Here is a 16,372-nt window from a genome sequence, read left to right as displayed (position 1 = left end):
ATAGTCCCCGCGGGCAGCCCCCAGAAAAGTCTTGTCTCGGGCTTCCGCCTCTGGGTCTTGCTGACTGGCTCCCATTTGCTCTGTGCCCAGAGGCCAGCATACCCGGGCAGTTCACCCGCTACAGCGTTCAGCTCCCAGGACCTATGAGGAGCCCTCACTGAGCTCAGAGCAAGCCGGCTGCTGCTCCTTCTGGGGAGCTGGGGGGCCTGGTTTGCTGAGCCCTCACCAGCTGCCCCTGGCAGCCTCCGACCCCCCTGAGCGCCACAGCCTCGCCCTCCAGGTCTGGAGACCCCACCTTGAGCAGGGGCCACTGAGAGGTAGCTGGGGTGTTGCTAGGTGTTGATTTTCAGGGCCAAGGCTGGCAAGGATACGACATTGCTCCCTTCCTAGACTGTCTCCGCATCCGGTGATCTGGGAAGATTTGGAGAAGGTGGGGACGCCAAATGTTTCAAGTCTACACCTCAGTTCAGCAAACCTGCCAGGACTTGTCTTAACATGTTGGCACCTCCTTTGCCTTCCAAATCAGTGAGTGCCAAGTTGTTGCACAGCAAATGCCATCCCACCCTGTCTCTGGGAAGGAAGGGGATGAGGTGCTTTTCTTGGAATTCCTAAATTGTACCCGGGCGGTGCACCAGGGTATTGGGGTGAGGATGGAGGGGCCATGTGAAAGGTAATTCATGCAGCCATGTGGCTCGGCAGGAGGCCAGGTGACCCTGGGGTCAGTGAGCTGAGCAGGGCCGTCACTAGCTGTGTGGTCATGCACCTTGGAGGACCTCTCTGAGCGCCAGCCACAGTGCTTTCTATCCGAAATAGGCCTGGTGATGTCAGCCTCCTGGGCTCATGCAGGGATGGGGGATCAGGGTGGGATGGTGGGGTGCAGATGGGCAGAGGGGGTGCACTGGGGGGCTTTATTATACCAGTCAGATGTGTTTTCTTAGACTGATGTTGGTGGTTGTGAAATGGGGGAGGTGGGCCAGCGCCTGGGGGCTCTGCAGCTCATTCAGGGACCTGATGGGGGGCAGCAAGGGAGGGGCTGCTGGGCCGGCCTGCAGGCCTGCTCCCCACCGTGTGATGCTGGTCGGGCCCTCCAACAGTCACGTGGCAGAGGCGTTTCTGGGGTTTGGGGCCTGCTGCACGGCTGATGGGCTGCGTGGCTTCCCAGAGCTTCCCGCGACGGGGTCCCTGAGTCCTCACACACCCAGGGACACTGTTGCTTATCTTCACCCCCAAAGCCCAGAGAGGGGGCCCACTGCTCAGGGCTGTGCAGTGGGAGGTGAGCCCAGGCACTGGGATGGCCCTTCCTTCTACGGCTAGGGACGGGGTCTGGTTCTGGGACGGCGCGTGGTGAGCGGAGCGGATCACCGGCCTGGCGGCTCTGACGTGCAGGGTGGAGCTGCTGATCCAGACGGGTTCGCGTGCAACGGCTGGCGCACGGCTCCGCACGCCTCCGCTGGGCGGGCAGCTCCTCCAGGGGGAAGATCAGGGTTCTGCCCTGCAACAGGGCGCCAGGGAAGGACCAGCGTAGGGCAGCCTGACTCCGAGCTCTGCAGACAGGGCCGAGGCTCGCCTGGGAGCGCAGCCCGCATCCCCAGGGGTGGGAGTGCCAAGGAGAGGCGGAAACTCCGAAGCTGCAGCCTCAATGCCCGAAGCTGCTGGCGCAGGACAGAGCAACAAGCTCAGAAGCCCACCCAGTGCCATGACGGGGGCAGGTGCGGAGCGTGGCCCAAGAGCCACAGGTCACGTCATGGCAGGGGCAGCACCTGGCCTGCTGGACACTGACCAGCGAGCAGGCTGCAGGCAGAGGCCCAGCTCCCTAGCCAGCCTCAAGCCGCCCTTGAGTGCTGTGTCTGTGGGCAGGAGGCGCGGCCCGTCTGCTGCATGTATGAAGGGGGCTCCCCATCCCATCCTGCCCCGTGAGACACAGGTGGTCAGCAGGTGACCCAAAACCATGGCATGAGGCCAGGGGAGGCCCACTCCTCGCCTTGGGGTTCTCGGGGACACCTCCATCCTCAGCCCTTGAAGGGCGGGGAGGTTCTGCCCACTAGCCCTGCTTCTCAGCCCCTTGGCTGCATCCTCCCAGCCGGGCTGCCGTGAGCTTGTCCGGGGTTCACCTGCCGCCCCCGTTTCCCCTCACCCCCACCACCACCTGGCAGCCCTGCGCCCCAACCCAGCAGAGCAGAAGGACAAGGCCTCCTATTCCAGCGCTTTGGTCTCCCCGACTGGCAGGGCAGCAAAGCCCCGTGGCCAACTCTGAAGAGAGCCTCTCTTCACTACCTGAGGAGCGTGAGCCTCAGTGCAGGAGGCAGGGAGGCGCAGAGGGGGGTGCCCTGTGGCAAGCAGGGGTCCACACCACTGGCCATCATCTGCTCTACTTGAGATGACACACAGCTCGGCCGCTCCACTGTGCTGGGAGCCCCGCCACCAAGAACCGGCCCTCTAGAAGGGAAGTGGCCTTTCCAGAGCCTCTGTCTGGAGGGAGAAGGGGTCCAGAGGGCGCTGGGGGAGGCTGCAGAGAAGGGAAAGGCCTCCCAAACCTCGAAAGCTCAGAGAAGCTGCTGTTCTTAAGAACACTGGCCACCTCTAGGTTCTGTGCCCCAGTTTCCCCAAGCTAGCCTTGCTGTGTCGGGAGCTGGGGGCTATTCCTGGTTTGATCTATTCATGAGCAAACAGGCAGGTGTTGGCAGGAGGGAAGGACAGGGCAGACGGGCCAGCACCCGCAAAGAGCAGGGGAGGGAACGGGAGCATGTCCTGCTGTCCCCACTCAGGGCGCGGCAGGGAGCCCGTGGGAAGGCGTTTACCCCCAGTGGAAGGGGGCACTGCAGGGGCTCATAACTGCCCGGGGCTGCAGGGTCCCAGGGCTGCAGAGCCAGGTGAACGTCAGGGCACCACAAAAGCCATGCAGGGGATGAGGGGAGGGTCTCCCCACCACAGGCCTTGCAGGAGCCCAGAGTGGCTAAGGTCTCTGGTTCAATGCTTAAAAATCCCTGGACGGCAGATGACCACCCTGTGGGCCACGTCCCTCCTAGGTGACCGTGGGCGCCCCAGCTCCTTCCACGGTGGCCAGAGACTTTAGTCCTGAGGGAGTGGTTCTCATTCCGGAAATGGAAACAGGGGGGTTGACTGGGGTGGGACGTGTGTTCCCTGAGGCTGGAGGAAGGTGACACTGAGGTGCATGGATCAGTGCCATGCCTGCCCACCCAGCCCTTTCTGGGGCGCCCCAGCCACATGGGGCAGCCGTGCTGCACCCCAACAGGTGAAGCACAGGACACTCATCTGGATTGGAGCTCCAGACAAAAAACACATTTTAGTGTAGGTCTGTCCCAAACATTGCATGGGGCCTGCTGTATGGAAAACCATGTGTCTTTTGTCTGAAGTTCTGAGTTAACAGTGATACTGGTTTTCACTTGCTCTGTCTGGCACCCCTGCCCTGAGGGCAGCCACCCACCCAGAACTCCTGTTCTGGGCCAACGGGTGCAGAGCAGGCTGGGGTGGGTGATCATTTACACCTCTCTGAGAAGCCTGCCCCTGCATGTGCCTCCTCCATGGGTGCCACCGTGACACCTGCCCGCGTGGCACCAGAATGGCACTGACAGGGAACAAGGTCCCCGGCAGCCGAGCTTTGCAGGTGAAGGGAGGCAGGCCGGGCAGGATGTGACATCCGAGGGCCCCACCCTGCCAGCAGCCATCAGGCCAGATCAGTGCGACTGGCCCTGAGCTGCTGGCTGTCACCTGCCTCAGGATGCGCTGGCCATCCTGGCAGTGAACGGGGCGTGGCTCTGCCGGCTGTGTGTTATCGGGTCACGTCCCACCCAGGGCTCTGGTCGGTGGCGACAGCGATAAAGACACGGACCGGGTTCGTTCTCCAATCTTTATTCTTGAGTCTTCAGTACAGGCCAAGCTAATGGTGGGGGAGAGCTCTCTCTTTATTCTTCAGTACGTCACTTATATAGGGTAGCTAAGCCTATTGGGTGAGCGATCACGCGTGACCTTTAAGCTGATAGGTAACATGTGCTATACTGACGGAGAGCACGAGCTTAGCACGAGCGCAGAACTAGTTATATGGTCTGGGAGGGGGATTTTCCTACTCGGCAGGGCGGATGCGTGGGATGTTCCACTGCCGGATGTGAGCACCATCTTAGAAGGGCTGGGGTCCAACCTTGGCCACGGTTCGGACCTCCACAGCGTGTCATGGAGCACCTGCCCTGAGGAGTCCTCTGGCACCTCGGTTCCTTGGCCGCCTGGAGGACCGGTAATGTCCTGCCAGGCTAGTGGCTGTCCATGTGCCCTTCTGGAAGGGGGCACCAGCTGAAGCATCTTGAAACATGGTGCCTGGGCCCCCGCCAGGCCCACAGGCCCTGCCTGCCCAGCCCTGCCCGCCCTCTGCACCGGGGGCTTGATTGTCCTGGGCTGGTGACAGTGCAACCGACGACCCTCCTCCTGAAGCCCACCAACCTCTTGCCGCCAATGAACCTGCCCCGACCCCCAGTCCCTGGTAATGCCCTCCAGGCCCTCCTTGACCCAAAGCCCAGAGCATTCCCCGAGAGCCCACCCTGACCTCGGCCCGGCCTCTGCATGTGCTGGGCCCCCTCTGCCTCTCGACTCCGCCCATCCAGGGAGACCAGCTTGCTGCTGAGTCAGGCCAGGTCCCTCGCCAGCTACCCCACCCCAGCCACCCCCTGAGCAGGTGGTTTTCAGTCTTAAGGAGGTCAAGTGAAATAATTAAGCACGAGCTGTCTGCGCTGATTAGTGCGTCTGCAGACCATGGGCCGCGAGTACCCAGCGACAGCTGGTGACACTCCCTGCTGCGGCTGCTGTTGCGTGGCGAGGCCCTGTGTTTTGTGATGGGCCTGTCTCAGAAAAGGGAGGGTCACTGGAGAGACTCACGCCCTCAGGGTGTGGGGGGTCTAGAGACCAGGGTGAGTGGCAGGAAGAGGTGATGCGCCCACCACCCAGGTCCCTGCCGCATCCCGCATCCTGCTCTATGCGCTGAGACGACCTGCCCCTCCCACCACCTTCTCCGGCCTCCCCCACCCACAGGGACTTCTGCGTCCTCTTCCCAGCCTCTGACACGCAGGGCCCTCCTGTCCCCAGGTCCTTGGAGCCCCGGGGCTTCCTGGCCTCTCCCCAGACACGGCCTCCTTGGGGAGGCCTCCCAGGCCACTCAGAGCAGGGCCTGCACCCTCTCTCTTCGTCTTGCTGAGCTAGCCCATTCCTGCTGGGCTCAGTGCAGGAGAGCCTGCGTGCCCACTTGGCTGCACCGCTGCCAGCCCCCCATCCCCACACAAGGGCAGGTGGGGCCTATTCTGGCATCACTGACTGCCCAGCAATCCACTCGTTCCTGGTGCATCATAGCTGCTCAAGAAATGTGTTGAGAGGTCAGGTGGGTGGGCGTGAGGAAGTAAAGGGACAGGCCCGTGGTGGGGTGGGAAATGCAGCGAAGGGGTGCCGTCCTGCCCGAGCCCTGCGCCATGCCCCTCACCCCCTCAGAACCGCGACCAGCCCAGCCCTCTGCCGGCCCCCAGACCTGGAGGCTGTCGATCCCACGGGGTCCTGTCGAGGAGAGGTGCTGGCACCCCAAACGGAAGCCTAGTGAGGCCAGGCGTTTGGCCTCGTTTCTTCATTTCACAGCCAGGAAGGGTGCCAACCAGGCCTCCTGACTCTTCAGTGACTTTTTTACTGGACTGCCATCACCCAGGAAAGATCATATCCAAAATTTTATACTGAAGCATGACTGTTAGAGGCTGGATAAGGTGGCGTTTGCACTTTATCAGAGAGTAGATCCTGAAGATAGACGCCCCAGAATGACTGTGAGACACCAGCTCGCTGTCAGGATTTGAGGTGCCGTCTCCTCCCTTGTGGCACTTACGCCGCACAGGCAGAGAGCTCTCGCCCCAGGCACGAGATTCCTGCTGCCCTTGGTGTTCACCGGGGCCCTAGATGGCGACCATTCTGGGGGTCATGTGACCTCTGAATTTGTGACTGTGCGCCCTGGCAGGTGGCAGGGGACTTCGGGCTTCTGAGGACTAGCGGCGGGTGGCCCACCTCTGCTCCCCACGGTTTGGGCTGGGGCCTCATCCCCTTGACGCGCGGGCGCTCTCCGCAGCCCCTGCCTTTGCCTTCAGACTGGAAGATGCCAGAAGTCGCCGGGAGGTTGCTGGGGGTGAGGGAGCACCTCCAGCTGGTGCCACTGCCTCCGGGAGGGGTCTGTGCTCCTCCTCCGCCACCCCCCAGGGAAAGTCTGAATAACGGCCCAAAGTTTACCGCTTTTGGAGCCAAGTGTCATCTCAGACGGACACCCTGGTCTGGACCAGTCAGCGGCAAACAAAACGACACCCGCCTCTGTTTCCAGGCATTTGTAAAACCAGCAGGTGGCCGTGGGCGGGGGTTGGGGGTGGCTGCCTCCTGCCCAGCCGGGTGCCCACTCGCTGCCCCGGGCCAGAGCTTCAGCCTGTCAGGAAGGTCACACATTGGGGCGGTTTCTCCGGGAGCCTCGCCTGCCTGGCTGGCTGCACACCTGTACCACCAAATCTGGAAGGAACGTTTATGTCCTGCCCTGTGAACAGCACCGTCTGTGGGGAAACACTGCAGATACTTCTTTCCAGAACCGCTTCCTGTTTGGCAGACTAAGTCATCTTCAGGAAGGTGGGGAAATCCACTCACGTAATTGCCACTATGTCTAATTAGGTGGCACTATGTAAATTGAGCATTTCTCCATGATTAAATGTCAGGAGGCTTCTGCACCACAGGAGCGGCTCAGGCGTGTCTCCTCCACCAGCTGGAGACGCCCCTCTTGCCAATCCTATTCATCGGCCTGCTTCCCAGTTAGAATGTTTATGGCCTGATAAGATGATGAGCATGACACTGGGGTCCATCCTGCAGGTGACAGCAGGCCTGGGCTCTGACTGCTGGGTGGGGCTCCCACCGTTGTTCTCAGACGCTCCCGCTGACTCCTGACGGGAGTCCCTTCGGTCATCAGGAGCCCCATCCCTCCTGCCTCCGTCTTCATGGGCGGTACCGTCGGCAGGTCACCTTCACCAACCAGAAATTTCCTCGCTCACAAGCAGGGGCCAGTTAATTCTCTCCTGGTCTTACAGGAATTTTAGGAAGGCGAAGCCAACAGCTTCCTTTTTTCTTTCAAGATTCTCTACCCTGGTTGTCCCAGATGAGAATATTTCACGGAGGGTGATAAATGACCATTATCCATGATAGACTTTATTACTATGGCCACATTACTCAAACTCAGAAGCTGTCCTGTGGTGACAAGACCCGCATCTCCCCTTTGCTTTATGAAAAGTGGCATGATAGGCCACATGGAAATTCTGAACATGTGTCTCGCTAGAAAACGGGCTCCCTGTAAGCCCCCCGGGATGCCGCCACCGCGGTGGTGGTCTGGGGGGGGGCAGGGTTCTGCCCACCTCACTGGCTGACATTTGAGTCATTTTGCAGAAACCTGTCTTAAAGACACCAAATGCTGCTTTGTGGTCTCAGAGAAAAAAAATGAGCAATTCAGGCAAATATGTCACTGAGCACCCCAGATGCATAGCACCCCTGAGGCCTTATCACTCTCCCCAAAGGGAGAAGAGGTGGAAACCGACCAGACGCGCCTGTCTGGGGGCCTCGGCTCTGCCATCTGCAGGAGCCCCGAGCCACAAGGCAGTCACACCGGCTCGGGCCCCGCTATGGGCAGCGTGCCCACCCTGGGACCCGGGACCCGGGGGCAGTCCATCCACGCTATGCAGGCGCCTCTTCGGGAATCCCCAGAGCCACGTTTCTGGCCGCAGAGAGTCCACCCCAGACGTTAGGCCCCTCTGTGCCCGAGTTGGAGCACAACCTTTTTTGTACAATAATGCTATTGGTTGTTTTTCTTATCACAAAAGCAACACATTTGTGGTAGGAAACACAAATAAGCACAAAGAAGAAAAAACGGCCCTCATGCCCTAAATCTGGAAGATAAGCAGCTGACACCAGGCATCTGCTCACCCCTCTCTCCACTCTCCGTGGGCACCCGGTACCCCCCTGACAGGGAGAGCAGGTTAGGAAGGGGTGGTTCAGGCCGGGGATAGGGGACGGGGTTTCTGGCCCAGGGGAGGCCTGCAGCACCATAGGGAGTAAGGGGCTGGTCCTGGAAGCAGTATTTTAACTCTTGACTGTGTTCACTGCACCTACAATGCCAAGTTCTGCGGGAAACATTTATTTCACATGCGGCTAAAAGAAAAGCTGCCAATTAACCCTGACTTGATGCTTTCTTACCTGGAATTTCTGTGGTACCAAAAGCGCCCCGGAGACAGATGAGACAGAGGCTGCCATGTGCAGCATGGAGCCACTGCGTCTGCAGCGGCTCCCTCCCTGGGCCGGAGCTGATGGTGCACATGTGCACCCAGGGATGTGTTTGTGTGTACATGTGCATATTGCACATGTGTGTGCACACGTTCCCCAGAGGCTGGCAGCTCCTCTCACCTCTGGGGGCAGGGAGCACGGAGGACCGTCCACCCTCAGCTGGGCGGAGCGGGGAGCACCCCCAGCAGTGCCTGCCTCGCTTCCCCACTTGGGCTTCCATGCCTGAGCACACAGCGTGGACAAGACTGAGGCAGTCTGAAAAGAGGGTCCCCTCCGTGCGAACTGAGGGCTCAGAGGGTCTTCAGAGTTCCAGTGCCGGGGGAACCTCGAGGGACACAGCAAAGTTAAGCACACAGGCCCTGGGCTCAGGGTCTGGAAGGATCTCCTCGGGCTGCCTGCACCCACTTAGCAGTTCTAGACCAGCCCCCAGGCCTCAGTCATTTCCAAGTGCCGGCCTGGTCAGGTCGAGAGCATCCCCTCTGTGTGACAATTAAAGGGTTTTCTGGCCTGGGGACCTCTAAGGCCAGTGCAGGACAGCGTACCGCTGGCCAGCTGCATGTGGGGATAACATCCTGTCACCACCCACCCCCAAAATGACCCAATAAAACTCAGCTTCCCCTTGATCTTGGATCCAGAACCTCTAACATGGCCTCTAGGCTCCATCCTCACCCAGGCCCTCTGGCCCCGGTGCTGTGCCCTGGCAAAGTTCGGGGCCCTCGGATAGCCCCTGTCCTTCCCAGGAGGCATCACACCTGTGCTGTGACTCAGAGCCATGTGGCCCTGGACACAGATGGGATCTCTGGGTGACCAGCGGCAGGAAGGGCTGAGGGCCGCACCACGGGGTGGCCGCTGGGCTCAAGGGGTGCCTGGGGACCATGCTGCCCGGGGAGCACCTTCCCTGCAGAGCAGCAGCATGCAACCCCCGGGACTGCAGGGCTTGGAGGAAGGGGCTGCTCAGAGGAGGGTGCCAGCCTGTGGGTGGAAAGGTTGGGGGTGGAGACACACGGCTCAGGCCCTGGGCATAGGGGTGGGTGTGGAGGAGAGCTCCTGTGGGCCTGCTCAGCCAGGGGCCTGCCCACAGATGAGTGTGGAGCCTGTGCTGGGCCAACGGCAGCCAGACCCAGCCCCCACCAGCTTGATGAGCTGCCCTGGGCGCGCCGGGGGTGCTGGGTCTCCAGGGGCCCCAGGAGGCAGTGGACTCAGGGGGATACGTGTGCTTTAGGGCCAGCCCTCTGAGCTGTAGTGCTCGTGCCATCGAGGTCGCCCTCTGAGTGCGCTCAGTTCAGGGGCCTTTATCACACGGGCATCATGGTGCGCCCACCACCTCTGTGCAGTTCCAGGATGTTTCCATCCCCCCAGAGGAACCCCTTCCACATAAGCAGTCACTCCCCGGCCGCCACCCTGCCAGTCCCCGGCAGTGCTAGCATCGTTCTGTCTGCGTGGACTGGCCTGCTCTAGGCTTTTCGTAGAACCTGTGGCCTTTTCTGTGTGGCTTCTTTCACTCAGCGTGTGGAAGTCTTCGGTATCCGCCCACGTCATTGTGTGTCAAAGTTCATCCCTTCACACGGCTGAGTGGCGGTCACTGGGTGGCTGGACCGCATTTTGCTTGTTCGTCCGTCAGCGGGTGGGCATTTGGTCATTTCCGCCCGTGGCCACCATGACTGGTGAGGCTGTGAACGTAGCTTCCTGTGTGGACACCTGTCCCATCCTCTCGGGCATGCGCTGCGGCATGAGATCGCAGTCACCCAGGGACCACAGCCCGTGAGCACCTTCAGCCTGTCTGCCATGAGGCCTTGCTCCTCATGCCCCCTGGGACGCGTCTGGAAGCCCGTGAGTGACCCTGTGCCCTGCATCCATCTGTCAGTCTCAGGCACCCGCAGACACCCGAGCGCTGAGCCACGTGCAAGCCAGACTCCATCTGCCCTCTCTGCCTGCATCCGAGGGACCACTCCAGCAGGGACAGCCACGGAAAGCCAGAGGGGCACGTGGTCCCGGGTGGGGGCATGGGGAAGCCAGCACCAAGCCAGCAAGTAGGGGGGCATGGCCCAGTCTCATGCAGGAGGGTCCGTGAGTCTGAGCATGGACCACCGGCCTTCAGCCTGTTCACATCCACACACCCACCAGCCACTGCTGAGTCCCACTGGGGCTGGGGAAGGTGTGTTCGCACCTAGTGGGTGAGACAGGCCTGGAAGCAGGGTCCTCTCCAAACAGGTGGCAGCCTGGCCTCCCCAGGAACTTGGGGGTCAGCAGCTAGGGTGCCGGCGTGGGGAGGGCTGGTAATGGGGAGGCAACTCAGGAAGCTTTGATGCTTTTCTAGGGCAGGCCGGCCGGCTGCATTATTGATGGATGTTCTGCAAAATTTAAATGCTGAGCTATGGGGAAGTAGACGAAAACCCCAGGGATGGCCGGCTTGCGGTTTTCTTCCTCTTCTTTAACTTGAAAATGGTCAAATCACGTTTTAATGAATTCACTGCCGCACCACTACTGACCAGCTTCAGGGGCACCTGGCCTGGCACGCTTCTCAGCACGCGGCAGGAGCTGAGGAACCACTGGGCAGCAGCCCGAGGCTGGCCAGTGGGGGTCACTTGCTCAGTCAGCTCGCTGGTGGCAAGCCACTGTCACCAACTGACCTCCAGCAGGGGAGATTCCAGAGATGCAGGGCCACCCACCCCCACCCAGCCGCCTCCTCCCAGCTCCATCGGGTTGACACGGATAACAGAGGCAGCCTAACTCAGCCTGTGGAAGGAACACCGGGCCAGAGCTGGGTCCAGAGGCATCTATCCCAGGAGGGCCCAGGAAGCAGTTGCTGGGACCCCAGACCCCAAAGGCCAGGCCCAGGCACCCTGATCACAAGCCCTGGCCTTGGGGAGTCATCAGCCTCCTCAGTTTGGTGTGCTGCAATGTAGGGAGGGTGATGTTGCAGCCCTGATCCCCAGGGCTGGTCAGAGAAGGGGTGGGGATGCTGAGGGGGGGCAGGTGCACCCGCTGCCAGCACGGTCTGCGAGGCCACCTGGGACAGCACGGAAAGCAGCCCCCACCGCCCGCTCACTCAGGGCTCCCTCCCCGGGCCTCACACAGATGGTGACATGCACTGTAGGCCCAGAACAAGGCCCTGGGGACAGCTTTTTAATAGATACATCAAACCCACGCCAGCCCAGTCGCGCTAAGACTGGACAACCTTGCAAGGGGGAACCGCCCACTCTCTGAGGACCGTGCAGGGCCTGCCACCCACCCGTCGCCTCTGAATACCATTCCAGAGGGCATTTAGTGAAAAAGAAAATGGTGGCCATTATTGGGTCTGAAAAGTGTACTTTTTCAAACAAAAACCACAGCTGGGGAGTCTGACCAGCCGCCCCACCAAGGGCTCCTGCAACCCCACCCATCCCACAAGCAGGCGAGCTGGGCTGGGTCTCGGGCCCTGCCACGGGACGACCGGGGCCTGCTGGTTCCTGCCCTCGCTTTCTCGTCCTTGCGGGATTTTCTTCCTGCCCCCACCCAACCGATGGGGAAGGGAGAAAGACCCCCCCACACCCCGCTCCCAACCTGCTCCCAAAAGCAGGGCCGGCTCGCCCTCTAGTGGCAGCCGACTGCAAGCACACACAGGCATACACACGTGTAATTTATACACCTGCACACACGCATATGAACATATACGCACACGCATACGTATGCATGCGCTCGGTGTCACACACGCATATGCATGCACATTCACACACAGGTCCCTGTGTCTCTGAGATGAGGTCTCTTCAGTGCCTTCTGAGGGCCCTAGTCCATGGTGGTCCCAACGAGAGACTGATTCAATGAATAGGGAGATGGCGAAGTTTGGAGAAGGGACTTCCTGCCGCCGTCACTCGACAGCTGTTCCCAGGGCTGACCTTCCTCTCTGGCTAAAGCCCTCCCTCCGCTGTGCGCCTGTGTCCTGTGTTTTCTGCTCTGGGCCCTTGGAGCGGCCGCTGGGCCTGAAAAGCCAGGCTGGGAGTGAGGTTTGATGGCTCCTGTCCACATGTGCTCCGGGAGGTCCTTCCCACCAGGTGGTCAGAGGAGCAGAGCCCCGCGGGCAGGGCCCCCGGGGTCACACAGGAAGCCTCACCGAGCTGGGGAGAGGGGCCACGACAGACGCTTTCGTTCCCTCCTGCAGCTCCAGGAAGGGACCCACCCTAAGGCCGACACTAGGTTCCTGGAACGGCCCTAGCCAAGTGCCACGAGCCGGGTGCCCTCAAACCCCAGAAACGGATTCTCTCACGTTCGGGAGGCCAGAGGTTCAAGATCAAGGAGTTGGCAGGGCCCTCTGCCCATTCTGCCCGCTGTGGTTGGTCCTCCCGGAGCTCTGCAAACACGTCTGTGGCCAGACCCGAGGTGTGGGTCCGCCGGAGGGGCGCCCCCAGTGCCCAGCCCTCCCGTGCCCTGCCCCTCCAGGACCGGCCTGTCCAAGCTGCTTCCCCGTCCTCACCACTGTCCTCAACCCAGGCAGCTGGAAACGAGCTACACGCACGGACAGCGCAAGGCTGTGCCCGGCCGTTAGCGCTGGAGGGGGCCAGACAGAATTCCCACAGAACCCCGGCGCTGTGCGGGTGCGCCCTAGACCCGGGAGGGGGCGGTGAACACGAGTCCTGGGCGCTGGAGGCCCCGCAAGGCGGGTGTCAGCAGGCTGAGGGCAGGCGGCGCGGCTCCAGAAACGCTGGGCCGCGGGGAGCGGGGTGGGCGGGGCGAGCTGACGGGGGCGGGGCTAGGGGTGGGCATAGTGAGCAGGGTGGGCGGGGTGAGCAGGCGAGGGGAGGCGTGGCATAGCGAGCAGGGTGGGCGGGGCTGGGGTGGGAGGGGCGAGCCGGCGTGCGTGGAGCTGCTGGTTCACCCGAGGTGGCGGGACGGTGCTCCGCAGTGTCGGCCTGGGCGCAGCCCTCGCGGGCCCTGGGTGGGGACGGTCAGCGCCCTTGAGGGGCAGCAAGGAGGCCCTGAGGCTGCAGCCCAGTGGGCGAGGAGGAGGAGGAGGGCCAGTGAGGCGCCGTCCTCCGCGGGGGCTAGTGGCCCCCAGGCCCCTGCTTCCGCCCCAGGAGCAGAGCCAGGTTCTAGCACGGGAGCCGCTGACTGGTGGTTTCAGCGGTGCCAGCCAGGCGGCCGGGGCAGGCGCTCAGCGCGGCTCGCTGTGTGTCTCTGGGCCGCAGGCTCCGCTGCATTCGGCGAGGCGCCGTGGAGGCCCCTGCAGGGAGCGGGGTCTCGGCCCCGGCAGCTGGGCCCGAAGGCGCGTTGTGGCAGCGCTCGGACATTCACAGACGGACCTTTAAAAGCATGCGTATAAGTTAGGACTGAAAACTTTGCTCTGAAATGTATTTATTGAAGCACAAGCAAGTCCTCCTCACAGGGTAAGAACCCGCAGAGGGCCTGGAGTTGGCCGCTGAGGAGGGTGACTCCAGGGGGCCTGGGTCAGGAGGTCTGCAGAGGCAGGGCCTGAGGGGCTCAGGGGACGTGGTGCTCTGGGGTGCGCTGAGGGTATCAGCAGAATCTTGTATTTTCCTGCACCAGGCGCCCCGTCATCCTGCTGTTCTTCCCCTAATAAGGCCCCACATAAACGGGGTGACAGAAACAGGCAGGAGGTGGAGCTCCCTTCTGTGGCAAAAGACAGAAGCCACCTTCAGCTGGTTCAGACAAAAGGGGAATCACTGGCTTGTGTGACTGAACACACAAAGTGCAGCTTCAGGCCCGGCTAGATCCAGGCACTCTGTGGGGATTCACCACCTGGCCCTCATCTCAGCTCCATTTCCCCCACTGGTGGTGTCTTCAGGTAGGCCCTCCCCGTGCAGAAGCTGGAAGCCACGAGGCAACCCCCCACCGCTGGCCGGGATTTGCTGTGGGTGCTGGCAGATCGTGTGACCGTGTCCCATCTGTGTGACGGGCAGGGCCACATGCTCGGTGTTCCCACAGCCTGTGTGGTGAGCCCCACGCTCTTGGGTCAGGAACCGCCCCGAAGGCACCTCCCAAGGGAAGCCTCTTTCCCTGCCCCCAGGTTCCCTTATCGCCTAAACAGACGAGGGGACGTCAGCCACCTGACGGGGTGGCTGTGACCCACCTGACACAAGAAGGGGTCTCCATAGATGACAGGTGGGATGATGGATGGGCATGTGGGGGGCTTGGAGGGGGCAGAGGAAGAGGGAAGGAAGTGTTCATCCCTGTGAAGAACTGCAGTATGAGGGAGTGCCCGCATAAACGAGCCATTTCTGTTTTTCTCATGTCTCTGTGGTTGCAAGTTGTACCCATTTTCACAGATGTCCACTGTTTTAGACATGTGCTTGATTCCCTTAGCAGACACTGTCGCAGGTCCTGGGCTGGGTCCCCGGCACACAGCTGAGTGAGACGCTGTCCTCAGGTGCTCCGGGGCTCCCCGGAGAGGTGGGTCCCACTTGTGGAGTGAATGCCCCGAGGCAGCTCCCGAGGACAGGGGCCTGAGACTCCCCCTCAGAGGCACCGCCAGAGCAGGCTCCCGACAACACGAGGGCAGGGCCAGGGCACAGTGGCAGCACCCACAGAGCACAAAAAACTGAGTGGTTCAGGGTCAGTGGCTGGGCTGTGAAGGCACAGAAGGCCAGTGATGGAGGCAGACGGGTGAGCTGGCCCCTGAACGTGCTGAAGAACTGAGGTGCTTGCGGACACGTCTGTGGGCTTGTCCCTCTCTTGGCCGACGGTCCATCCCTGCTTTCCAGACCGAATGCAGCGCGTGCTCCGCGGGGCCCCGTCCTCCCCTTTCTGGCCGGCACCACATGTGATCTGTGCCCACGGAAGCCTGGCTGCCAGGGTGGAACAGGCGGACCCAGTCACACCGCGCCACGCCCACAGCAGGCGGCGAGGAGGCCCTCCCATCGGGCGGTCAGCCGGCGGCTCCCAGAGGGCCCTGCACCCATGCACCGCCCGCAGGAGGGGGGCCGGCGGCAGGAGCCCCATCCTTGGAGCCGATCTCCTTGATAAAGATATAAACAGCCTGAAACTGCCCCCCAAACTGATGCCCCGTTTTTTCCAACTCCCTCCTAGAAAGTCCAGCAGTACACGGTCATCGTTCAGGCCACAGACATGGAAGGGAACCTTAACTACGGCCTCTCGAACACAGCCACGGCCATCGTGACGGTGACAGATGTGAACGACAACCCGCCAGAGTTCGCCGCGAGCACGGTGAGTGCCTTCACCGCCCGCGACGGTGGCCGTGGCCGCAGCTCGGTGTGGCCGCAGTGCCTCTCTCCTTGCTGCAGATGGCGGCGCTTGGCGGTAACGGGAGCAGAGGCCCCGCCGAGGGGACGGCCCGGTGCCCAGCCGTGGTCGGCGCGTCTAGAGGCACCTGGGCAGCGAGCACAGGCGCCGTCCCCGCAGCTGCCCGTCAGCACGGCCGCAGGCTTGGGCCAGGACAGGCGGGCGGCAGGGGCGGCACGGGCTCCCAGAGCGGTGCACGGAGGTTGAGGGTGCCCCGAGGACGTCAGGTCGCCTTCTGGGAGCCACCCCTCCCGGGGGCCAGGCCACCCGAGGGCGCAGTGGATGAGGGCAGAACAGCAGCGATAGGACCAGTAATAAGATGTCCCCGCCACCCCCGCCGCCCGCAAGCACTGGCCAGGGCGGCCCGGTCGGAATCCCCCAGCTGTGAGGGTCGGGACCCAGTTGTGGAAAGGTCACCAAGGCTCAGAGAGGCTGTCACTTGCCCAAACCCACACAGCCGGGAAGCGGGAGCCGCTGGGACTGGCCCCCAGCAGCCATGCTGTCATTGTGCAGAAGCCGGGGTGGGAGGGAAAGGGAGGTTGGGGAGCAGAGGAGCCGCCCCTCTCCTCCCAGTGGGCTGATCAGCGGGCCTCGAGGGCATCTCACAGGCCGGCATCCCTCCCACTGCGGGGTCCGAGCCCCCCTCCTGCACCCCTGCTTCCCCTACATCCCGCATCTGGACCGGCCGCAGAGGGCGTCCCGGGGAGGCAGTGCGGCGGCGGCGGCCGTGGGGACACAGCGCCATCTGGTGGGCACATGGCAGATCGCCGCGCGGACGGAGCTGCTCAAGCACCTGGCAGCA

The 16,372-nt window shown here is 62.1% G+C and overlaps 1 protein-coding gene across 1 annotated transcript in view; it reads left to right on the top strand.

Annotated features, from left to right (window-relative positions):
* The window catches only part of CDH4 (cadherin 4), a 471,935-nt gene that overhangs the window by 431,124 nt on the left and 24,439 nt on the right, over positions 1–16,372 (top strand). Inside the window, exon 8 of the mRNA XM_073236383.1 lies at positions 15,358–15,495. Coding sequence (XP_073092484.1) covers positions 15,358–15,495 — 138 coding nt within the window. The remainder of the gene's footprint in view (positions 1–15,357; positions 15,496–16,372) is intronic.

Source organism: Manis javanica, chromosome 5, assembly GCF_040802235.1.
Source record: "Manis javanica isolate MJ-LG chromosome 5, MJ_LKY, whole genome shotgun sequence".
Taxonomy (NCBI): domain Eukaryota; kingdom Metazoa; phylum Chordata; class Mammalia; order Pholidota; family Manidae; genus Manis; species Manis javanica.
This window is presented reverse-complemented; position numbering and strand designations above follow the sequence as displayed.